Below are 25,602 nucleotides of genomic sequence, written 5' to 3'. Positions count from 1 at the left end.
GCGGATAACAGTTTTCGGTATTTTCCAGATCAATACTACAACTATTAAATTTTCAAACTATTAAGGTGGTACATATAAGAATGGGGGTCACCTAACTCATTTTTGAGTAATTAGAATGATTTCATTTAACCCGTGAAACAATATCTACCAGTTTGTGCGTAATAGTCGAAAGGAAACAAAAGAAAACAATGGAATTTGTGTCTAAGAGTGTCTAAAAGTGTAATAACTATTTCACGGGTTAACTGAAATCACTCTATGACTTTAAATTAAAATTAAGGGTGTTTTTAACAGGTTATATTGTTGCTATGGTGACCACTTATGTCCAAAATTGGTTACAACTTGTCGAGCAATGATTAGGCAATTGTTTCATACAATTACTGTAATAGCAGTTGATAAAGAGTTGTAGTACTGGCCCATCAAAGTATAAGGTCTGGAAAATACTGAAAACCGTTATTAGGCACCATTGTCTATCTACAGATGTTTCTTTGAACGCGATGATCCCTCAGAAATGAAAGGATTGGAGGGGGAATAAGGACAAAGGGCCTAGGCCGGTCTCTTTCAACATATCCTTCGAACGCGAGCGTAACACAACCACAACTGAGACCTTGTTTCAACTACCTTTCGCGGAGTCGTTACTTGGTTTGTCACGAAGAGGATTCCGGAGTGTTGTGTGACCATTCAAGAAGACCGACAGCAAAGGACAAATGCAATGTCAACCTCGTTTCCAGAGTTTCCCTTCCCTCCCCTAGACAGAGACCCTAGGGACTCTCTTCTCGCGCTGGGGTGGGGGTGGGGGTGGGGGTAGGGGAGAGACCCTGGGAACCTCGTGTAATGTTGCACCACACAGCACTAGTATTAAACAAGCTGGAGATTACAGAATTTTAATTTCTAAAGTAAATTCAAGTGCTGGAAATAAGGAAAATTCATGAATTTTTTCCATCACATCCACTTACATTAGATTTAATGCTCTAATTTCCACTAACAAAGTAGTTTGCTACCTTGTTTAGTCCACAGCAATACACTTTCAGATGTGAACACAATTTATTTCAAGACATGTCAAATCATTACAACTACAGCCCTGGCTAATGTTACAGTGAGAAACAAATTGATGATCGTGACATGTCTAATCGTACATCCCTCCCTCCCCTCCCTGGTAACACTGCTTCCATATCCCTCCCCACCCTTGAATATGTCTCTCTCTTTCTCGCTCTGACATTAACAACACCTCTTCGAATGCTGTCAATGTGCTATAATAATATTACATTTCTGTCAATTAGTATCTCACGTGATGCTACATCTTTAACATTTTCACGCATACAGCAGGTGCGTTACTGTGGTAATGCAGAATCAAACTAATACACCCCCCCCCCCCCCCCCTCCGTCATAACTCCTACCAGGTTCGTAATCGCTTGCTAATATTCGGACAGTTTTCATTAACGAGCAAGCTAGCCAATCAATTGGAACTTTGTCCAATCCTTTGGGCTCTCTTGCCGCAAATTTAAAATAAATGAGTAGCATGTAACAGTTAAATAACAGCCCTCCCATATATGTAACCCCATAGGAAAGCAAGTAAACAATTTATGTATGCACAATGTTCTATGCATGCACAACGATGATTAAGTTTTGGAAAATGACATTATCTTCACCGAATGTCTCACAATGAGGGACAAATTTAACTGTTTCGAAACAAAATCTTTCAGTGCTCTTTTTTTCTACCAGAAAGCTAACTTGGAAACATAAGCAAAGAACAGATTGTTTACCGTATATTCTAGACTAAAAAAATCCCCTTTGCCAAAAGAAGAGAAATACAACTCTTCTCAACAGTATGCAACATTCGAGGTGTCATCACACGACTGCTTACGTGATCGCAAGTCAGCGTCAAAACCTGCTTGCATCACGCTGTACCACGTGAACAAAACGTTCTTCACTGAAAAAGGTTGATCACGTGCTACAGACAGATGTGTCACGTGATGTATATTCAAACCAACTTTGCAGTCTACCTGGAGACTCGAGAAAATTCCTTGAGGCTTGAGAAAATTAATTGTCAAACTATTCTTCTTTCTAACCTTCTTCTATAATACTAAACGACATAATTTACTGTGATCCACGGAACCATTTCTTCCTTTTGGGTTTATGTAAGAGAGGCTCCGCTGTTTACATGTACACAGTCGACACGCTCAGGCTGACAAAACGTGACTCCCCAGCGGCCAAGTTAGCGACGAAGTTTTTGATCGATTTTTGACGTTTTTGGCTGGGTTCCTTTTCATTTGACCAATGAAAATGTGGGAGTAGAGTAGCCGTGCCATCGACGTATACTGCCGTGTCAGCTCCGCCCTCGCATGTTGCTGATTGGTTAAATCAAATAGAACCCATTTAACAAATGTCAAAAATAAATCAAACACTTCGTAAAAACTCAGTTCGGAGTGGAAGAGGTTATTTAAAAGATACACGTATGACTTTACTAAAGTTCAAGCCATGAAGACAACAAAGACGATGAAGAAGACGATGAGAACGCAGAATATTTTGATAATTAACCATCTGTTGGACGTGACTGATTGGAAATACTTCAACAGTTCACCGTGTGCCGCTTCCACATTCAGCTCAGTTGCTTCCACATTTGCATCAATCCTAAACAAAGAAGAAAAGACGCATTAGAAACAATTCAAATGGCTACGGGCTCTTATTGGCGCTTTCCCGCCCTGGCACTGGTTGCCTATCTTTACGCGTTTGTGACGGGCTGCATGTTTTCCCGCGCTTGAAAACTTTTTCCTGTTGTTCCGCACTTAGTACTGGCTACTTGCCTTCCCGCGTTCGCCATTGAATGCCTGTTTTCCCGCGCATGGCACTACCGACTAGCTGTCTGTTTTCCCGCGCTTGATGCCACGTTGCCTGATTTCCCGCGCCTGGCACATGTTGCCAGTTTCCCGCGCTTGGCACCGACTACGCGTTTTTACTTTGAGTTTTGATTGGCTTAGTACTGTACTCCCTGTTGTTGTGATTGGCTAAATGAGCTTTGGTTTTACGACAGTGGGTAGTAAACAACTCTAATTTTGCGTGTGTTTATGCACAATGTGGATAAAATGAAGAAAAATGTACTAATCTCCAAACCTTTCAATCTGCTCCTCTTGCTCCTTAACCATGTGAGCAAGCTCTGAAAATATACTGCCAAGTTCGACAATTGTTGACTCAATGTTCTCCATGGCAGAAGCCCGGCTCTGAATGTACTCATCCTAGCGACAAAAACAGATAAACGGCTTTTGATGATGTTGTCTCTGTTTCATGCAGAAGCTATGTGTCATGTTTGCTACATGATAGTAAACATGACATGAAGGGTGTGCACTCTTTTTAGCTTTTGAAATTCCATGACTTTCCATGACCTTTTCCATGACTTTTCAAAGTTTTCCATGACCAAAATTTCACCAATATTTTTTCGTGGAAACTTTCAAAAATGATATTGATTTCGGGTACGTTTATACCCTTTTCCTCACAAAAAAATAACCTGTCTAATTTATTTTGTACGATCATTACCATTTTCCATGACTTTTCATGACCCACACTTAAATTCCATGACTTTTCAGGCCTGGAAAATGAAATTCTAAAATTCCATGACTTTCCAGGTTTCTCATGACCCATACAAACCCTGGGGGAGGAGCAAAGGCTGGGGACAAGAGACCTGTGGAAATCGGGTCTAATTTCTAACCTGCTGTTCGACTAGCTGCATTTGACTCATGTCATTGGACATTGGTGGTCTTGAATCCAAGTGATCCATGTCTATTGCCACTGCACAATCACCTCCTTGCCCCATGTTCCTAGCGGCATTGGATCTTTGCAGGACAGAGCCTGGTATCGCGGCTGGGTGTAGGCTGTCTGCTGCACTTCCCTGAGAGAACTGCTCTCTTCTTTCCTTCTGCTGTTTTAGATTCTGTGGAGAACAGTGGTTTAACACAACTATTCAATTTTCAACATCAAATTTCTCCCAACAATAATAATAATAATACATCATTAGGAAGACAGCTGATGAGAATTAAGAACACTGTCAACTTTTGGGTAGTATCTTTAAGTAACACAAAACTACCAGTACTCTCAAAACACTTAGGTGAAGCAACAGATTCTGGAGCATGCATAAAGGTGATCCTTTTACACCTCGCTTTCAGTGTTACATGCATAGCTTGATTGATTGATTGATTAATAGTTGCTTTCTATCGACATCCATCTTTCGACATGCTACATGTACCTTATTGTTACTTATTTTCGCGGGAACTTAATTTCGCGAAAGTGGAACGGGCATATTTCACGGGACTTAAATTTGTGATCTGGCCAAAAAAATACGTTTAAAGGAACTAAATTTCGCGAAAAATTGTAAAAATTCTGGTCTGCATTAACAAACAGTAAGTCTCAAAATTGGCACAACTGATTTTAACTTTCCCCAGCAATAGTTTCCAATTACACTGAACAAAACTATTATAACAAAACGAAACTTAAAACAGTTTGACATGTTCCTTTGTAACACAGTAGAGCTAGTTTGGCGACTGTACTAAGATAATTATGTAGTAAACTGACGGCAACGTTGACAAATCACAAGGTATTACATGTATATAGGAGAGTATTAAATTTCGCGTCATTATTTTTCACGAGAACCTTATTTCGCGGGTCTTTAATTTCGCGATTTTTTGAAAATCGCGAAAATCGCGAAAATCAAGTCTAGCAAAAATAAGTAACAATAAGGTAATTAAGTAAACAAGACGGATTGAAATCCACCAAACACCACCCACTACCATGATCGTCTGAACTTGTGGGCTTATTTGCATGAAACAAACACCAGTGTGCATCAGTTTTGATTGGCTCATTTCAAACAGCATGACAAAAGACGATGTCAAAAGATGGATGATGAAAGACAATAATATAGAGAGATAGCTACAGTATGCACATACTGTAACACTGGAAGCAGGTGTAATAAGATATCCCAATATTGATATAAAAGGAACATGAAGTGGTAGACAGTGACTGTGGCTTAAAGCTGATTTCCAGTCTGTACTGCGCAGACTCAGGGTTTGTTTTCGTTTTTGTTTTGAATTCGTTGAAACGTTACACTTCGGTGACAGCATACATGACGTTTTTTAGTCCGTCATTACAGTTTGTTTCGTTCAAGAATTTCCGATGAGCTAAAAAGGTCGGTTGGAAATAGCGTCAAGGTTCTTCTACTCGTTATCATTTGTTCTGCAAGGATATCTGGCGTTAATAATGAAGAAAAAGGTAAGTTTGTCGCGAAATTTTTAGTTTTGCTTGTAAACATTCCCTTCGTGTGAGGCTCACATAAACATTGCAGCCGAGATTGCGCAGTACGGACTGGAATTCATCTTTAAAGCTGGATTTTTTAAAAAAAGTGTCAAGTTAATTATTAAAACTGCATTGGGAATTGCTATTGTCAAATATCCCTTAAGGACACAATTTCAGTGCCAAATACTCTAACATTAATATGTATGTATACAGTAAATTCTCATGTATAGTACAATTACTTATTTATTTAATTTATTATTTGTTAAGGTTGACACTTGAATAACAGTTTGCTACTCATACTAACAATACAATTGATCTACATAATTATTACAAAAAAAACAAATGAACCACAGATAGGCATGTCCCTTACCTCTGTCCTTACTTCCAGGACACCTTTAAAATCCTTTGACATTCTTGCTAATTTTGACTACAACAAAACAAAGTACCACTTTCAGCATATGAAGAAAAAAAGAGCTGGGCAAGTTTTCAAAAATTAAAGCTTGTTATTATTGAACTTATAGTGTACATAAATGTGCAGTAAACGAAAGTTATTACACGACTGAGGTAGTCAGAGGGCCAACAACCAATACTAATCAATCAGACTGCTCCATTGCCAGCCCAATATTTCCCAAGCAATAGACCAGGTATTGCCCTGATTGATCCCCCATGAGCTCATGCATTGTAATGACTCACAAAATTAATAAACAAAAATAAATAAATAATAAATAAATAACTAAAAAAATTGACTTTTGGTTTGTAAAACAATTCTTTACCAACTGAAACACCTGGTGGGTTCTCGGTTAACTAGAATCCCATTCTTTTTATCCTTCCTGAGATTGGGGGAATATCACCCCTTGGCATTTTCTGTATGGACCTCTCTGCACTTGGTCTGTTCTGTCAAGACCTTGGGTCAATATTCTCCCAGTGCAGCCCTTACGCTTGGTTTATAAGATGTATGAATGACTTGGCCCTGTATATACGAGTGACTTACTCTTAAGGTCAATTCAAGTTTTTTTCTGTATTCTTAAAAACTACGAACAATAAAGACTTATTTATTTAGGAAGGCGTCAGATTGACTACTTTTTAAATTTTGAATTTTAGGTTAAGTATAATTTATTGTACCAATAATTATTATAGGTAGTTATAATTGTAAAGCACATTTGATCATAAAATTATTCGGATGTTAATTTGCATCTACAGTAATAAGAAATAAATTATTATTATATTATTCTCACACACCTGAAGTGACAGCACCACTGTACTTGAGTGGGTCTGTAAATGCTTTCCCTGTGTGCTGGCCTTGGACCTCACAAGCTGAAAGACACATTGAACAGATAATTACAAGAAATCTTCACAAAAGACTGGCTAAAATGTTAAAAAAAATACTCCAGAAAAATTTGAATTGGAAAATTAAGTTGTCCCAAAAATTTCATGTAATAATACATGTACACTACACTTAGCATGTATGTGGATAATGGTTAAGGTAGCAAACACACTAACGTCTTGTATTTTTTTTTAAGTTGTGAAGTCATAATTGCAGATTTCAGTGATATGCAAACTCTGAAATTCAACCAACTGTTTAATATACTTTTTTCTTCCCTCAATGATCTTAGCGGACTTCTCAGGAAACAGAAGTCCAATAAACACCGGGTCAAAAGGTCACGTCTGTCAGTTGTTATTCAAGGTTTCGGGCCATTTTGTTTGTTTCTGTTTTTCACGGTTTGTTGGCTGTCACCATATTTATGATTGATGGCTTCAAAAACGCAATCATTAGACAAGTTGGATTTTGAATTTCAGAGAACTTTCGCATATCAATGAAAACGGCATGAAATTTTACTTGAATAAATTTCAAACTGTTGAATGTTGAGAATGCTGATGCTGTACATTAACTAAAGAGTGATCCCTACAATGTATGTAAGTCATGGCAACAAATACCTCACACATACCTCTTGTAATTGGGCAATTTGTTGGTTGAGACTATTAATGTCCTGCAACACCAAACAAAAATATTAATTTTATATGTGACACAACGTAGTTGTCATACATTTATGAATAAAAAAGCTCTCTCTGGTAATCTTGTTTGAAGGCTGATTATTTGTGCAAGTAAAAAAATCGGGACAAATAATTTTCTGGTCCAAGACATGAAATGTTATCAACAAACTTGTGCAAATAGTAGAAAAGAGTGCTGTTCTGATATGGAATTTCATATTGGAGATAATCTACATACTAGTTGTGCAACGCTTTCAATTGGTATACTATGGAATATCACACAAGTCACTTGTATTTACAAAACAAGTGACAAGTGGGATATTCCATAGTATACCACGAGATAGTGTTGTGTTACCATTTAAGACCCTGCCATAAAAAATACGCTAACTAAATTTCGTCGAGAATAAGATCATAGAAGACGAAGGGAAGGTTGAGTTGAATACCGTCGAATATACGTCTTTCCTGAATTCTGATTGGCTGTATTTTCTATGGCATGGTATAAATTTACATACATCCCTTCATTAATTAAAAGTGTCATAGATATTGACATTTCATGATTCTTGCAGTTAAAAAAAACTTCAAAGAAAATTATATAAAACAAGACAATTTACCTGCTTTATTATATAAGTCAGTTCTTGAATTTCCATGGGTCTGTCATCAAACAATGATTTCTTCTTGGCCACTAGCACAGATTACACAGATTAAAAAAAACAGTTGATGTGTGTACTGTATTATACAGTATGTACATGTATTTGTACTACAAAGATAAATTTGTCTGACAATTCAGTGATTGACCACCTTTCATTAGTTACTTAAGGCTCTTTAAGAACAATATCAACTGAGATGTTTATAGTTTACACATTTTGCAATGTTCAGCACAGTAATATACAGGGCTTCTGATATTATGCGATGTTGCAATTTCGCATAATTGACCTCAAATCGCAACTTTTCGCATAATTCATCAAAAATCGCATAATTCATACAAAATCACACAATTTGAGCAAAGATAAAGGAAATACTCACTTTCACTAAGATCTAAGACAATTTCAACGTTGTTTCAAGGTGGTTTACCTGTCAAAAAACCTTGAAAAACCTCTAATGTGGTTTCCAAACGAGCAACATTACTTCGAGCAGGCAATTCCCTTTTTAGTTTCAACTAAGCCATAACAACATTCACACAAATAAATTTGCTTTCTATCTTAAGTTTGCTTTCTTGTATTGTACTGAAGTTTACAAGGCGAATTGGCTGAATTCAGAATGTTTAAATCCTTCCATGAAGTAAAAAACATCGTAGATTGTTCGATCGTCCGATCGTTCGACACCGTACGTTAACACATGCACCTTCATTAATTCAGTCAGCGGTATCTTGTCACACTTCATATATTATGTCACCAAAAGTCTTCAACGTTCTAATATGTCATGTAGTGTACACGGAAAGCAATTTGACCTTGGAATAAACGCAAATGAGGTGAAAATAATCTATTTCATTCTAATACAGATATTTATCCTTCCTTTATGCTCTTATTATTTTTTGAAATGCGTAAAATGGAATTTCATCTCCTGAAACCTTAAAACAAGCTTAAAATCGCTCAGATAAAATCGCATAATTTGCCGCATAATAGTACTTTCTTGCCGCATAATCTGCCCTAAAAATGCCGCATAATTTCTGCTTTTTTGCCGCACCCTATCAGAAGGCCTGTAATATACATTGTAAAAGAAAAATTGTTAACTTACAGATAGCAAGCTTTTCCAGTTTTGCAAAAGTGTTGCTGATGTCCTTGCCAATGTGCCTAAAATAGAAACAAATAAATTCAAATACAGCAAACTAGCAACCAGACACAGCAGTTGCGCTACATCCTGTGTTTGATGCACCACAATCATAAGGACTAGGGAGGGCAGTCAGGGCACTGCCTCAAGCTGATATACATGTAGTTCCACATTAAGAATGCAGCATCTACTGTACAAATATAACGTATGCTTTCAATGAATCACTTTAAACACAAATTGCGCCATGACATGACATTAGCCAGCACTGTGTCCTGAATCATACATATATGTACATACACCATGCACAATGTACTTACATGTAAAGTAAGAGTTATGGCATCACAAAGTCATGTTTTCTTCATTTCGTTTTTGATTGTTTGCTTGTTACTTTTGTTTTGGTAATTTGCTAAATCCATTTAGACCCGAATGTCCACGTCTAGTCTCGCAGGGTTCTTGTGTCACACTTTTGCTTATGTACAATGTACATATATACAGTGTAAGACACCTTTACAATGTACTTCCACAGCACCTCTTACGCACAGCGATATGTGCACGAAAACCTGAATGGATACCTATAAATACAGTGTACATGCATGGCAAGAAGTGGTTCTTACTTGGCAATGGCAAAGAATTGACTTTTCTGAAGTCCATTTGGCCTTTGATGGTCCAGCCTTTTACCAGTAAAATTTTTTCCCTGCAGAACAATTAATAACAAAAATGTGGTTTAGATTTATCTTTGGTTTAATATTTTTCAAACCAGTCTGATTTTTATTTTCCTTTGTCTCAAATTAGAATAATGAATATGAGACAATGAAAAATATACATCAAACTGGTTTGAAAAAAATAAATAAACCAAAGATAATTTTACACCACAACACATATTAATTTCAAACTACAACATATAGATCTACATGTATGTCTGTGTAAATCATATGTTTATCAACTTTACATAAGTGTCAAGGCCACTTGCCGGCCACAAGTATACTACAACATGTTTATTGGGGTCACAAAATGCTTCCAAATGCATTTTGTTTCTTGTTTTGCACCCTCTACCATAATCTTGTTAGAAGTTCAAACCTCTGTACACATTTTAAGTTACTGTTCACCTCTTGCAAGATACATGTAGTAGTCTTGTCTCGTGATGCGAGACTTACATACAATGTATATGTCCTTCAAGACAAAATAAATATCATATCTCTTGATGCAAGAACCAATGTAAGCAGAAAAAGTATGTCTTGCCATCTTGTTATGTCTTGTATTTACCATTCAACATCGCTACAATGTAAAAGACCTACACTTAAAAGCAACAGGCAATGTGACTTGTTAAAAAATATGCTGCAACAGTGACCCTTTGGGATACACATGCTTTAATAGCAAAACGACAGGGCATGTATGTGTCATTATCGGTGAGATGACATCAGTGCTTGAAAAACCTCCCTTAGAAGGCCTGGCATATACTAAAACCCGAAACAACAAAACGAAACCACCGAAATGAAATGACCGAAACGAGCGAAACGAAACCGCCGAAACAACCGAAACGGTCGAAACGAAACGAAATCACCGAAACAAGCAAAACTTCAAGAATTTTGTCACTTACCGTACTATACACCCTGTTTAGCCTACTTTACACTTCGATTAGCCTACTATAAACCCCGGTTAGCCTACTATACACTCCGGTTAGCCTACTACACACTCCGGTTAGCCTACGTTTCACTTAGGTTAGCCTACTATGCACTCCGGTTAGCCTGTTTACGGTTAGCTCTCAATAATTGTGATAGGTCTTGCTTGTTTCGGTGATTTTGTCTCGTTTTGCTCGTTTCGGTCAACTTTTTCGATGGTTTCATTTCGGTCGTTTCGGTGGTTTCAGTCGTTTCGTTTCGGTGGTTTCGTTTCGTTGTTTCGGGTTTTAGTACATGCCAGAAGGCCTCCAGTGTGATACATGTAAGTGGTAACTTGGGTATATGAGTGGTACCTAATTTTAAAACATCATTCAAATGCAATTATCAATGCACACAATAATCACCCTCTTAAATGATGCACCAAACCCAACCTTAATGTGTTGTTAACAACCTCTAAGGTTAACAAGCCAGTCTAAGCAATGAAAAGTACACAGACGTGTTAAAGTTTGTAATCATAATATTAGTCCATCTGCTTCAGATGTTTTATAAATGGTGACTGTATTAATCAAAAATAAAACTGTGGAAAATATTAAACTCATACACGAGTTATGATCACAGACACTGAATTTCAATAAAATTGGAGAAATGCACCCAGCGTTTAAGTCTCAAACTAATCTAGAGAAATAGAGCCCATTCTAGCCGGTCAGTAAGCTTATTATATAAACGTACATGAACGTTTACATGTAAGCTTAAATTCCTGTATGAACTGAACTTAAACAAGGACATTTATACTATTACCTGACGCGACTGGAGTGATTTTACGGCGGAGATAAACTCCGAGGTTCTGTCTCTACATGTTGTCATATCCACTGCTGCTGTGCTGAAGTTATTTTCGCTTGAAAATTCCACTCGAGTTTGATCACTGTCTTCACCGCTCGACCGAGTTCGGCGGCGTCGAGTGATCATGGGGGCACTACATCGGCGAGTTTTTGCCCTTCATTCACTTCTTACACCTTCCCATATTGTGATGCTTGTGTCAAATGAAAGTCTCGGTTTCAGCAGAGAGTACTTTATGTGTTAGAGGGTCGTAAAATGACGAAAATAAGGTAAATTCGTGAGAGAAATTTCGACACTTCTTCGAAAGGAAACAGAAAGCTAATGATAGAAATGGTGACGTAGAACTTAGGGAGTTACCGCTGGACATTTCATCGCTGGCTCTCGGACCGAACGAAGTGAAAACAAGTGAAGACATCGTTTGACAGAGCTCAATTCTAGGAAAACTGACATCGCTTCGAACGGATTTCATGTGACTTCAGTACAAGGAAACGCCAATATTATGACTCCTGTACTCTTTAGCGATCCTTCTTTGCCTTTGGATGTTTGAGAAACTGCACTGGATACATTATGATGGATGAAAATCGAAAGAACTTCGAATTCATAGCAACATCATCCGTACCTTTCCTCGATCGCTCCAGTACTGAGTCGAGCTATGGCAAATCAATCACCATTTACACCATCAACAGTACAACTCCGGCGGAAATTTTACCTCCGATTTCACGCACTGCCCATCTCAGTTTAGCGATTGTCTTCACAGCATTGTACGCTCTACTTTTTCTTATGATTTTGGTACAACTTTGTCTGATCTTGTATTTCAAGCATCGTCGATTATCATATCAGAGTGTGTTCTTGTTTATCTACCTGTTTTGGGCCGCGCTTAGAACTACACTGTTCTCGTTTTATTTCAACGATACTGTCAAAGCGAACAGCTTTGGTGCATTTGCACGATGGCTTCTCTATGCACTGCCGATCTACCTTCAATTCCTTACTTTGACCCTGTTAACTTTATACTTGGCGAAGGTAAGATTTTTATTGGGCTACATGTACATAGGTCACACATACCCAAGTAAAAAAATATTTGCTAAGCTTAACAACAAGCATTCGAATTGACGATATTTTCAAAATATTGCACTACTGCATAAAATGCAGACTTGTATTTCGCAAGGATTTTTGTTATTACTGCATGGATGCTCCATGTTATTGTGGACTAGTGCATAGCCTGTAGACGGTTTTTCATTCAATGCAAATTAGGTATACTTCCGCCTTTCGCGCGCTAGTCATGTGAAAGCATAAATAATTTTTCGCATGCAAGAGGTGAGAGTTCAGTCACCAAGTTAGCTTATATAGAAAGCCTAAATTATGATCAGAGAAGTCATAAAATCGGAGAGGGCATTTGGTTTATTGATGCGCGTAAGTTTATATTGAAAGGCATTTTAGCTATAAGCTTAATAATATTCTTTCTATTTTTGTTAATTTCAAAATGCAAATTAGAATCTAGACTACGAGCAGTCCCTATTTTTTCGCAGAGTCCATCGAGCTTGAAGCAATTTTTTTTTCGAAGAGTTCGTCGAGCTTATAGCGAAAAAAATTACGCGTGGGGGGAGGAGGCGGGGCAAGGCGAGAAGCGAAAAAAATAGGGACTACCCGCTAAGCCACAGTGTTTGAATTATGCGTTGCTCTCACAACGCAAAAATATGATTGGCTAACGCTTGGAAAGTTGACAGCAAGATGTCAATACGTTGTTAACACTTGCATGTCATATTGCGAAGCGATGGGAGCGGGAGCTTTTGAGCTCTCGAAATCGCTTCTTGAATCGTACTTTGTCGCTATAAAATTGCATCTCCGAAGAACATTTTTAATTCAGTGTATGAGCAGCAAGCCGCCAAAGTACGGAGCGAAAATAAGAGAGGAGAATTCAACCAAAAGTAGCTTTATTCCACAGAAATTCAAGGCTCGTAAACAAGACAACGGCTGTTTTGCGCGAGCTTCATAATTACAAGCCGGGAATAAACAAATTTAAACAAACAGAAGCGCTTTAAACACTTACATCAAGCTGCCTTTACATTAAGTAGCCCATAGAGGTGAATCAGTGTTAAAAAATAAACATTGCTGGAACTGTATAAATCACCAGAGATAAAACTTTGCAGACGATTCATCAAAAAAGCTTTGAGTTTGATGCGTACGTGACAAACCCAACCAAGTGCAGCGGTGTCAATTGACAGTACGTCAAAATGCGGAAATATTATTGGACACGGCAAATTAGATTTGAAATCGAAGCCAAAAATCACTCGGCCGTGAAAGGTCAAACGCTGTGGCTTTGCGGGTAGTCCCTATTTTTTTTCGCTTCTCGCCTTGCCCCGCCTCCTCCCCCCGCGCGTAATTTTTTTGCTATAAGCTCGACAAACTCTTCGAAAAAAAATTTCGCTTCAAGCTCGACGGACTCTGCGAAAAAATAGGGACTGCTCGTAGTCTTAGTCAGGTTTATCCCAGGGTTACTGACATTCGGTTTACATTTCATGCTCATGCATCAGGACAAGTAAGACATGAAATGCACTATACAACATGTAACTGAATTCAGTTGTTGAAATAGAGACCCAGCAAGAGATTTTGATGAACAAATATTGGTATGTAGAGGGCCATTCCATTTTAATAGTCAAAACGAAGCCCCCTTTAAGCCTGGTTTCCATATGATCGTAGACGATCGCAGAATTGTAGGTTCTTCGATCTGCAATCATATGGAAAAATGCATCTGTGGTGGTTTGCGATCCATTGTGATCATCCACAATCAATCACAGACAATCACAGATGTTCGCAGAAAATAGAACCAAGTTCTAGTTATTTCCTGTGATCATCTGTGATCAGCTTACAATTTCCTAATGGCTATGATTGTTACGATCATAAAGAAAACACAACTGTGATCCATAATTTGCCGTCAAAACCTGTCCCATAATATTCATAAATATTGATCCCATCCAACATTTCTGCTGAATGTGATTGTTTGTGATCATATGAAAACAGTTCGCTCTGTAATCCTGGCCTTGTGATCACATGGTTCAGTAATTTCTGCAATTTTGCAATTGTCAGCAATCACATGGAAACCAGGCTTAAGAAAAAAGTGCCAACATGATTCCCCCTGGGTTATCATGTAACCTAATTTTCTTAACCACATTAGGGAAAAGCCAACTTTTTTCCTACTTCCTTAAGAAATACAGTATTCAAAAGATCAAAGGATAAAGTAACCACACTGAAATGACCTTCAAAGCTTCAAAAATCTTGCCTTTGAGGGGGTGTACCGGTAAATCTAAATGGAATGGAATCAGTGGCCCAGACCAGTGTGGAAAGCTAAGCAACTGTATATACTTTTCTCTCGGTCAGTTATTAATTTTTCCATAAATTTCTTAAGAAATTTTACATAAATTGATCAAAAAGCAAAACTAGAACTGACACATCTAAAGGATGGACCATTGTATTTTTATTTTTTTGTAGGGGGGATGATAAATTCTTCTTCATGTGAGATTTTTTTAACTTAATTATATATGCGCCTGCATGTGCAAACATTTTTTTTCCACTTTACAAACTTTATACTCATCATGTTGCAGCAAACAATTTATTTCAATGGCTTTTCAGCAAACAGTTGATAAAATTTAATTATGTTTTTTACAATATTTGTCATCCCCCCTCCCCCTCCAAAAAATATTGATAGATCTGTCTCTAATCTCAATGATCCTGATTTGGAAAAACAATATTTAATTTTGCTGACTTGGTTATTTTCAATTCACAGGTTGTATTAAAAACTAGGAGAACTTCTCTTGACCCAGTAACATTCAGGTAAGAAGATGATTCTTCTCTTTACTGGCCAGGAAACCCAAGCTTGAAATATTTTTCATTCTTAAAATACTGCAGATATAATACTCCAGTCTGTATGTGGCTGTTACTCAAGGAAATATATTAAGTAAATCCAGGGTATTTTTTTTCAAGTCAGTTCTAGATTTTTCCCTCAATTTTGATGTGAAAAAAAAAACATGCTGACTTATAATACAATGTACATGTACTTACATGATTTGTATGTTCCCACCTGCATTGTTAAGGAAAGTTTTATACAGAGTAACGTAAGTAAGTTGCCTTTATTTATACTCAATAAAGGTAAAAGCTACTTGTGGGGTTGAGTATTAATTCTACATTATTTGCATTGTTTAAAATTATATAAAATTATTTGAAGGCGCAGCATTACAGTAAATTAGAACACTAGTTGGAGACAAAATAGTTCTAACTGTATTAAATACACTGTATACAATGTAATGTTTAGATTTTCAACACTGACACCACTATATATAAAGATGGACCATTTCTTATTAATTTTATATTACATGTATTTGTGTTGTTCTTGTCAGGAAATACGTATTTGGATCATTCGCTACAGTAAACATAATTTTCTTTGCAATCAACATCTCAACCTCTTTTGTATGTCCTGAACAAGATGCTCATGAGAAATTAGTGATAACGAGGGTTGTTGTAAATGGGCTTCTGTTCGTTGTGGTTGGCATTGTTCTCTGTGTCTGTATCATCAAGGTATGTTTTTCTTTTCATAATAATAATTATCTTTTAGCCCTGATTTTGTTCCTCTACTCTCCTCTCCTCTCCTCGATCTCCTCGATCTCCTCTCCGCCTCGCCTCCCATCACGTCATTATGAATTGTATAAGAATCAAATTTTTGTTATTTCTTAAATGTATATTAGTAAATGTTAAAACCTTTGTTGTAAACAGACCAATACCTCCCTTTGGAGAGTAAGGCGCAATAAAGATATACTATTACTATTACTATGATCCCCTATACATTGCCATGCCTATTCTCTCCTCTCTTCTCTCGTCTCCTTGCCTCACTTCGCCTTCCATCACCTGGCCCCGCCTATCATTTTCTCTCCTCTGCTCTCGTCCCCTCTTCTCTCCTCCCCTCACCTCTCTTCTTTTCTCTCCTTGCCTCCCCTTGCCTGGCCCCGCCTATCATTTTCTCTCCTCTGCTCTCGTCCCCTCTTCTCTCCTCCCCTCACCTCTCTTCTTTTCTCTCCTTGCCTCCCCTTGCCTGGCCCCACCTATCATTTCCTCTGCCCTCCTACCCTGGCCTCTCCTCGCCTTGCCACTCCTCTCCTCACTGATGCTTTCCTTGCCTCTCCTCTCCGCCTCGCCTCCCATCACGTCTCCTTGCCTCTGCTCACCTCACCCCTCCACGGTTTATTATTATTATTTTTCTTTCTTTTTACAAGTATCTACGTACCAATTAACTTTTAGTTAATTTTTTTTTTCTTTTACAACCTAGTTACAACTAATAAATAATTTAATTTGTTTTAATTAATGTTTACAAGACAGGTCTTTGTATACTGCACTTAAAGTGTTCCAAGCACATAGTGTACATAGTCTGATGTCTTTTGACATTCTTCTTGCAGATCACAAGAGCTCCATCTGTTAATGTTCTACTAGAGGGGCAGGTACGTTGGCTTATCATTTGACTGATTTTTTTTTTAACTTGTTTATTGGTCGAGAGAAGACAAGTTTGTCACATGCAAATAACTGGTTATTCTATATCTGTACAAACAATTTCCTGTTTGTGTGCGTCAGTTCCTGTTTACACTGTATCGCCATTAGAATTCTTGCAACTTGTGATACTCTGCTTGCACATACATGAAGTACTGTCTGCCTTATCGCAAGATACACTTGTAGATGTTTGTCACTGCATCAGTACATCGAGATCATTTCTCAAAGAAGCTAATTATATAATGGCACACCACATCAGAATGAAAATGTGAGAACAGGCCTAACTAGTCAAACTATTATTAAAACAATAATTATATTTGGTAACATCAAAGGTTTGCATTATTGAAAAGGATGACATATCCATTTAGCCTTCTGCTCCAGTTTGGTCGCCAGTGAAAATTTTAGTCGTTATTAATTAAGCTCACACTTTTAATCCTTCTTCTCAATTTTAGTCAACAGGCTGGCGACTTCTGTTCAAATTTAGTCGCCAGCTCCAATTTAATTTTAGTGGAGGGATGTGATTTGATTTTGCTGACAAAATTAATGATTATTTTAGGAGCCGACATTTATATATGGCAGTCATATTTGCATTGAGTCTATTGTGTTGTTTTTCTTGGGATCGTAGGGGGGGGGGGGGGCATTATTTTATTTTGTGTACTTTGGAAGTTTACAGTGCTACTATGCAACCTTTCCAGTGCCTCTCTCCACCCAGGTGTATAAATGGGTACCGGCGAATTTACTGCTGGGGGGTAACCCTGCGATGGACTAGCATCCCATCCTGGGGGGAGTAGCAATACTCCTAGTCGCTTAAGGTGGCTCGTAGTAGTTTCATGACAAGCTTAGCCCTCAAAAAAAATTCTGTCCAGGAGGTCTTTTAATCTTGTACATAACTTGTCACCGCATGCCAGGAAATGTGAGATGAAACCGGTCCTAGCTATGTGTACGTGATCTGTTTCTTGTGTCACGCAGTTTCTGCTTTCGCGGTTTCGAAACGTGCCGGTGTATCTTCTTTAAGAATATTCTTTGCTAAACTGTCGATATCGGCATTGTTTGCGACCTTAAATGATTCAGTCCTGTTTCATAAGTTTTCTTGGCTACACGGTCAAGTTTGAGGCGGCGTTTTGGTGTTTTTGTATCAGCGATACGACATTGGATATATATCCGACGGACAACCGCAAGTATGAGTCGACTTTGGTAAGTTATAAATGTAAAAGCGAGTCGACAAAAATGATATCGGTAAGAGCGAGATCAACAGTAATTCTGCACGCAGAAAAAAAGTTGAATGTGTGAAGATTGGGGCTTTCAAGGAGTCGATTGTTGTAGCTAGTCTTCACGACATGAATAGTTTGAGTAGCATTGTTACCAATTTAAGAATATTTTTATTTCATTTTTTGCTACATGTTCCTCGCTACCCTGCAAAACTCGTGTGGATGAATGCGAAACAGGAAAGCCCTGTAAGATTGTGCAAGGGTTTCGTCTAATAAACGAAAAGAGATTCGGCATTTTCATCTAAATGATTACTGTTACCGGGTTAATTTATTCTGGCGGGAAATAATAAGGTAACGCAAAGTTCGCAAACAGCGCGGCCCGCCGTTCATCCAAGATAGAAGCAAGACAAACACCGCACAATGGTAAGTTTTATTTTTTTTTTAGTTGTGGAATATAAAATTTAACTTGGCTTTTCAATTTCACAATGATCACTTATGTCAAGCGCTGCAATAACAATCAGCTTGCGGTGCCGGTTATTTCGCTTTACTGACCTCGCGCTAAATGTTTTCTGCCTTACTTAGGTGGTGAGTTCTTTACTGAGCTCTTGTTATCTGTGGGCAGAATATAACCTCGCGCTAAATTATTCTGTCTTACTTAGGTAGTGAGTTCTTTACTGAGCTCTTGTTATCTGTGGGCAGAATATTAACCTCGCGCTAAATTATTCTGTCTTACTTAGGTGGTGAGTTCTTTACTGAGCTCTTGTTATCTGTGGGCAGAATATTAACCTCGCGCTAAATTATTCTGTCTTACTTAGGTGGTGAGTTCTTTACTGAGCTCTTGTTATCTGTGGGCAGAATATAACCTCGCGCTAAGTTATTCTGTCTTACTTAGGTAGTGAGTTCTTTACTGAGCTCTTGTTATCTGTGGGCAGAATATTAACCTCGCGCTAAATTATTCTGTTTTACTTAGGTGGTGAGTTCTTTACTGAGCTCTTGTTATCTGTGGGCAGAATATAACCTCGCGCTAAATTATTCTGTCTTACTTGCCTCGATGTTTGCTGTTAGGCAACCCCGTACTCCAGTTAATATCTTTTTTTCTTTCTCTACAGAGAACCCGCGACGTTTATGACTGACACTTCACTGTACGTTGCGGTAGTTCAACGTGCTAACTACGTTCTTATGTTACCAATCTTAATTACCTTAGCGGAGATTCAATCTCCGCTAAGCTAATTTGCATATTTTTTTTCGAAGGCCTAAGCTCCTCATGAGTATGCCTGTCTTTGGCATTCTATTGCTGCTACACCAGTAATTTTGAGGTTTAACTTTTAGAACACCCTTGTAAAGGTTTAACTAATAACAAATTGGAGTCACTGTGACGTCAAAATTTGTTGCCATGGCAGCTACAAAAGTGGTCAAAGATACCGTATGTTTGACCATTTGAGGCTAATAACTCTAAAACTAGACGGTAAAAGTTTTTGTTTTTCATATATTTTTGTTTAAAGGACAAAAGAAACAATTTGACAATTTTTTAAAAAATTCTGTCAAAAATGTTCAGAGCCACCTTAAATTTATGCAAAAATAACATAGCTCCGAATCCGTTTGACAGATTTCTTTCAAAATTTGCAAATATGTTTATTTTATCAGTTGGATAAAAATGTGTAAAAAAAGAAGAACTTTCACCGAGTAGTTTTTGAGTTATTAGCCTCAAAAGGTCCAAAATAGTGTATCTTTAACCTTATATGACGTTGCCATGGAAACATATTTTGACGTCACTATGACCTTAAATTGTTCATTGGTAAACGTTGTTTACGTTTGAGCTTAAAGATTTTCCTTAACATTATTGGTATAGCTGTGATAGAATACCAAAGACGGGCATGTCTTATTCTGACCAAACTGTTACGAGCCACCTTAATGCTAAGGAAACCGGGATAAGCTCCGGCTGTATGAGCCTCATGGCTCGGAGACAGACTTTACCTTTTTACCTATGCAACCTTTCAGGGAGCTACAACAAGGCAAGGTATAGTGCTGTGTGTGTTGGTCGTCCTGTTGTATGTCTCACGAGTGGTGTACAACCTTATAGCTGTCACCGTGCCTCATGATTTATCATCATTTGGATATGGCTGGATAAATGTTTCTGATGAGGTTTGTGTACATCATTTAAGATTGGTAGAAATGATGATGACATCTGCAGATTATCCAATAGCAAGAATACAGTATGTCACGTTGTATTCCAAAGAAGGGGTACATGTACATTGTACATAATTGTGGGTTGCCTGTGATAGGTAATCAAAAATGGGATATCATATTGAAACAGTTTTGACCTTTCAGTTTCTGTTTTATAGTACGATAGAATCCCGATTTTTCAAACCCTTGGTTTCTCTAAGTCCTGATTTCTCGACCAATTTTCGCTTCCCTTGGAAAGTACTCCTCTGTAATTTTACCCCTGATTTAGGTTTGAGAAATCAGGATTCTACTATACTTTAAAGCTGATTTCCAGTCCGTACTGCGCAGACTCTGGTTTGTTTTCGTTTTTGTTTTGAATTCGTTGAAACGTTACACTTCGGTGACAGCATACATGAAGTTTTTTAGTCCGCCATTACAGTTCGTTTCGTTCCAGATTTTCCGATGAGCTGAAACGTCGGTTTGAAATAGCGTCAAGGTTCTTCTACTCGTTATTATTTGTTCTGCAAGGATATCTGGCGTTAATAATGAAGAAAAAGGTAAGTTTGTCGCGGAATTTTTAGTTTTGCTTGTAAACATTTCTTCGTGGTGGGCTCACATAAACATTGCAGCCGAGATTGCGCAGTACGGACTGGAATTCATCTTTAAAGTAACTGCGGAGTTATTGATCACATTCATGGCTGTACATAAGAGGTAGAATCATGTATACTGAGTGTGTTTTTCTGCATGCATTGCAATTCAGATCTATAATGCTAGGAAATAAATAGAAAAAAGCCATGTTGCCAATGCATGTACTTGGCTATTGCATCTGATTAGACCAGTAGTCCCTCATTTTTCTCAGGGTCATTTGAATGGGTGAGCACCCAAGCACACAGGAGAAAATCACCCGATTCGCACTTTGTTTTGATTTCAAAGATTGTCCAACATTTGCGCAAACATGAGCATAACATTGACAATGTTAGAACCCTCATCAAAGCAAAAATAAATTACCATAAAGGACTGTTCCTTGTAGCTTCTCATTTACTAACGGAACTAAATGCAGGAATGATCACATTGAAATCCCTAATATTAACACCTCAAATAATTTTGATCAAAACGTATTTGAATTAATGTTAATTTTACAATGTTCTCAAGCGATTTATATCCCTGGCTGCAATTTAACATTTTTTTGACATACCCTGTCTGTTGTTGGTATCTTTTAGGGAGAAATAAGATACAAAGACTCAAAAAGTAAAAGCCTTCATGAAGATATCCGCAATGTGGAATTCATTACGTTTGGTGTTGTGCTGATCGTGTGGGAAGTTCTCCCTACCTTTATAGTTGTATGGTTTTTTCGAGTCAGAAGGCCAAATGTTGGAGACCTGGTAAGCGAGACTGTGATAAACCTCTACACTGTTAAGTGAGCAATGTCACCAATTTTAACATTATCAATATAAATAGAAACTAAAAATAAAGAGAAAAAACAAACGAAAAAAAAACCAAAAAAAACGCAATAAAAGAGAGGATAAAGAAAAAAAACATTTTCCAAATGCGTGTTCAGACGTAGCTCTTTTAAGTGAAGGAGGATGAGATAAAGGACAAGTTCCCAACTTGGGAGGATAAAAATAAAAATCACAGTGGGGTGACAAACATGAAAAAATGCATGTTGGAGAAAACTTGATAAAAACTTAAATTTTGTTTGCCTCGAATACATCCTTAGTGCCGTTAGCTAGATTAAATTTAATTTAAATGTGAAAAAAGTCTGGTACTAACCTTTAAAAAATGTAACGATAATACTTATTAATAGCAAAAGACTTAGCTTGAAATCTGTGGAAGAAAAGAAAAATATACAAGACGAGTGTTTTTTAGTCCACATACAGTGTGTAACTGAAAGAGTAAAATGCAATAGCAAATTGTAACTATCTATTATTAAGTCCCTCTCCTTTTACTTCTTGACACTCCCCCCCCCCTCCCCAGCCAAACCCACTTCCCCAAGCTCCATCCTCTTAATTTATCTTCATATTTTATCTGCCTCATCCACGTACAGTCACCTGCTCAATTATAAAATGCTGTGACATTTGTATGTGCATAGCAAATCTTGCTACATACACTAACAGAAAAAAATATTTTTCGTGCAATTTGTACAGGGTCCATCTGCTATCGCGTCACAGAGTTATGACCAGAAGTCGTATTTTTTCGACAATCCACGAAGATATGACTCAGATGAGGATTTGACAAATCCACAAGTACAAACAAGGGGGTAATGTCTTCTGACCACTCTGTACCCAGATTTTCAAGTTTCTTATCCCAGTAGAAAAGTTGCTTTGAGCCATACAGATTGTAAAGGAATGGGATGGAGAATTTTAATGCCATCCTCTGGTCTGTTAAAATGTTTCAAATTTACTTGTTTTCCTCCTTTAGTATTATTACCATATTTTGCTCGTTAGTTACTGGTTGCCATAGTTGGACGACGGAGGCCAAATGGGAAACTATTTAATTTGACTTCAAAAGTCCTTCGCTGGCTGATGCTTTCCTTTTTGTGAACATTTTGCATGTATACTTTTGAAAACAGCTCCCTTGTTTGTTTGTTTGTTTGTTTGTTTGTTTGTTTGTTTGTTTGTTTGTTTTGTTTTGGGTTTTTTTTCGCCTGGAGACCTGGAGAACGAAATACTGCCATGATAATCTGCGCTTGAAATCCTTTACAACTGCAGGATTCATAGTGATTCTGATAGACTGCAAACGCTAGTTACAGACCGGCCCCAACGCTCGGTCACTCATTTGACATCTAAATATATTTTCTTTTGCAGCAGTAATTACAATATTCCAGGAGTGCTTAGTCCCGCTACCTCAAGTGTGAGTGTGAACAGAGCACGATCTTATGGCTCCATGTCAGGCACGCGCAGTGGTAGTTTTCAGAAAAGTAACAGTTATTCGAACGCGTATATCCCGGGAACCACTCCTCCTCAACTGTTTTCTGCAGGGTCTGGGTACCAACAGGGTGTCTTAGTTGAGCAAAACGAGGGACAATGATTTGGAATATAAATGTCAGCTGGAGCCCTTTAAAGAGCAGCCCGAATTGCAGATCTCTTATAGAGGTTCAAATTAACTAAAAGAGTCACTGGAAAATTGAGTGGAACAAAACTGGTAGATTTTTTAGCCTGCATAAATCGCGCTCTCAATTTCTTCCCGCGTCGAGAGACGTCTGCCGGAAATTGCATCCAAAAAAATTCCATACTGATGACGTGGCCCTACAGAGATCCATGCATTGTTTCTGATTGGTTGTTGCTCGGTTTTGCATTTCCGCGCGCATTTTATAACCAATCGGGGACAGTACATGGGTCTCTGTAGTGCTGCGTCGTCAGGCGTGTTTCCAGCGAGGGACGAATTGAGGGTATGAAGATAGACACCTGTCTCGAATGAATAGATTTTAGTAAACGTTAGCCTTTTGCGGGGCAAAATGGTGAAGGTGCAAACCAGATTACCATGAATAGTTACGATGTCGTGATGATTCTCCCGTGAGAAATCATGTTAAGTAGCAACAATAATAAATACTTGAAGCAGGAAATTGCTCACGCGTGAGCAGCCTATGAGCAGGTCCTTACTGAGAATTTTGCACAGAATTTTATAGCTGTTATAGTTTTTATAACTATTGTCTTGTGATCTGCGCGATGTTCTTACCATTTCATTACTATCGGACGCCACGTAAGTGCCGTTATTTCAACTATTTTTGGCACGTTTCCAACAGTTCCTGTCTGTTCGTACATCCCATTGTGGGGTAACGCGAGAGTTGATCTCACGCAATTGTGAGGATATTCTCTGAAAATGTGGGATAGATAATCGCCACGAGACAAAATTGAAACGTGCAAATCGAAACATGCCTAAGAACTAGGGACCTTCGTGTCACCGATTTCACTCGTTTTAACTTCGTCTCGCCCCAATTATCTTCCCTTGGAGTCCAAGGATGTTGTAAGGATCGAGGGTTGCTTTCCAGTCTGGAAAGCTTAAAATGAAATTTTTTTCCTGGAAAGCTTAAATTGAAATTTTTAACAACCGAATTGCAACCAAAAGACGTGATCGAACACTTTGTTCAATTGATATTAAAGTAAGTAAAGGGTGAAATTTAATTTCAAAATTTATAATTGATATCTCGGCAGACATTATGAAGTCAGATATATAGGGAAGTACTGGAGTTTCTTTATCCCTTCCAGGGCCTTTTGAGCATGACGTAGCCATTGTTTCCTGTGTAACGGATTGATATTTGTCATTTTTAGCCGTCACCCCGCAATTTGTTTCCAGCAGACTTTGCGGAGTAGATCTTCTAGATTATGTACTGTTAAAAACTTAAAATATGATTGTCTCCCATTCTACACTCGAGAAGTAGATACATAGTACATGAACATGTTAGTACACGAATTTCACACCTCCTGAACTAAGTTTTCTACAATTACGCGACGTAGGAAATGCTAGAAAGGGCTAATTTTTATGGCGTTAACTCAGTAGAACGCCCTCAAATGGTACTCAAAGAAATTTTGTTTTTAGAATCCTTCATTACGTTAACATTGCTGCAGTCATTACTCAGCAAAATATTTCTATTTAGTAATGTTCTAATGGTCTGATGTAGTTAAGCATCAAATGCGACGTACATATGTCTTAACCACGTGACCAGTTTCGACTTAACGGAAATATTTTGACATTCTAATGCAGTGAGAAAGTGTCAATTATATCTAATATATTGAGCTTTTTAAGTCATGTGTCGTAGGTAGCATACAGAGTAAAGTAGTTAAAGATATAAATATTTTTAAATCATTGTAAAGAAAGAACTTTTTTAACGTTGAAATAAATTGAGATATCTATGACTGAATTGTTTTGTTCTGGTGGTTCAGTATAAGTATATTTCCTGAGCCTACACTGTTCGATTCCAAACCCTGCGGTTTAAGTTCAATCTCTCGAAATCAAACTGCATCGTTTAAAGGAACTGTTTCGTGGATCTTAGCTTCATTTAGACAAGGCCGAGTGGTTTAGGGCGCTGGTGTTGTAATTCGGAGGTCACCGGTTCGAGGCCTGCCCTTGCCACTAGCTGGATTTGTTTCTCGGTTGTCCCGAGCTCAAATCCTCGACCACGCTTTGTATATAGCCAACTGGTCTGCCTCCTGCCAGTTGGGATTTTTTACCTTGTTATGTTCATTTATAAATTATTTGTTTCCTCTGTTTCAGTG

At 37.9% G+C, this 25,602-nt stretch overlaps 2 protein-coding genes across 3 annotated transcripts; one reads left to right on the top strand and one right to left on the bottom strand.

The window, feature by feature from the left end:
• Positions 1-1,920: 1,920 nt before the first annotated feature.
• Positions 1,921-11,814, bottom strand: LOC144636415 (syntaxin-5-like). Its single transcript, XM_078495626.1, has 10 exons — positions 11,451-11,814; positions 9,648-9,727; positions 9,001-9,056; positions 7,878-7,948; positions 7,224-7,265; positions 6,517-6,591; positions 5,648-5,704; positions 3,701-3,922; positions 3,109-3,230; positions 1,921-2,628 (listed from the first exon to the last, which is right to left on the bottom strand). Exons 1-10 carry the CDS (start codon positions 11,616-11,618, stop codon positions 2,469-2,471), a joined length of 1,053 nt encoding a protein of 350 aa, XP_078351752.1. The 5' UTR covers positions 11,619-11,814; the 3' UTR covers positions 1,921-2,468.
• Positions 11,815-11,900: 86 nt separating this feature from the next.
• On the top strand, positions 11,901-25,247 carry LOC144636348 (integral membrane protein GPR137B-like). Of its 2 annotated transcripts, none has more exons than XM_078495535.1 (8): positions 11,901-12,509; positions 15,271-15,317; positions 15,881-16,058; positions 16,931-16,972; positions 20,225-20,368; positions 21,610-21,771; positions 22,534-22,646; positions 23,197-25,247. In XM_078495535.1, the coding sequence occupies exons 1-8, from the start codon at positions 12,057-12,059 to the stop codon at positions 23,414-23,416; spliced, it is 1,359 nt and encodes a 452-aa protein (XP_078351661.1). In that variant the 5' UTR covers positions 11,901-12,056; the 3' UTR covers positions 23,417-25,247. The 2 variants fall into 2 exon arrangements, with proteins under 2 accessions (XP_078351661.1, XP_078351660.1); XM_078495534.1 differs by having other exon boundaries at positions 23,194-25,247.
• Positions 25,248-25,602: the final 355 nt, after the last annotated feature.

The sequence above is a fragment of the Oculina patagonica genome, chromosome 13, assembly GCF_052425735.1.
Source record: "Oculina patagonica isolate OP01 chromosome 13, crgOcupat, whole genome shotgun sequence".
Lineage (NCBI taxonomy): Eukaryota > Metazoa > Cnidaria > Anthozoa > Scleractinia > Oculinidae > Oculina > Oculina patagonica.
Note: the sequence above shows the minus strand (reverse complement) of the source record. Positions and strands in the feature narration are given on the sequence as shown.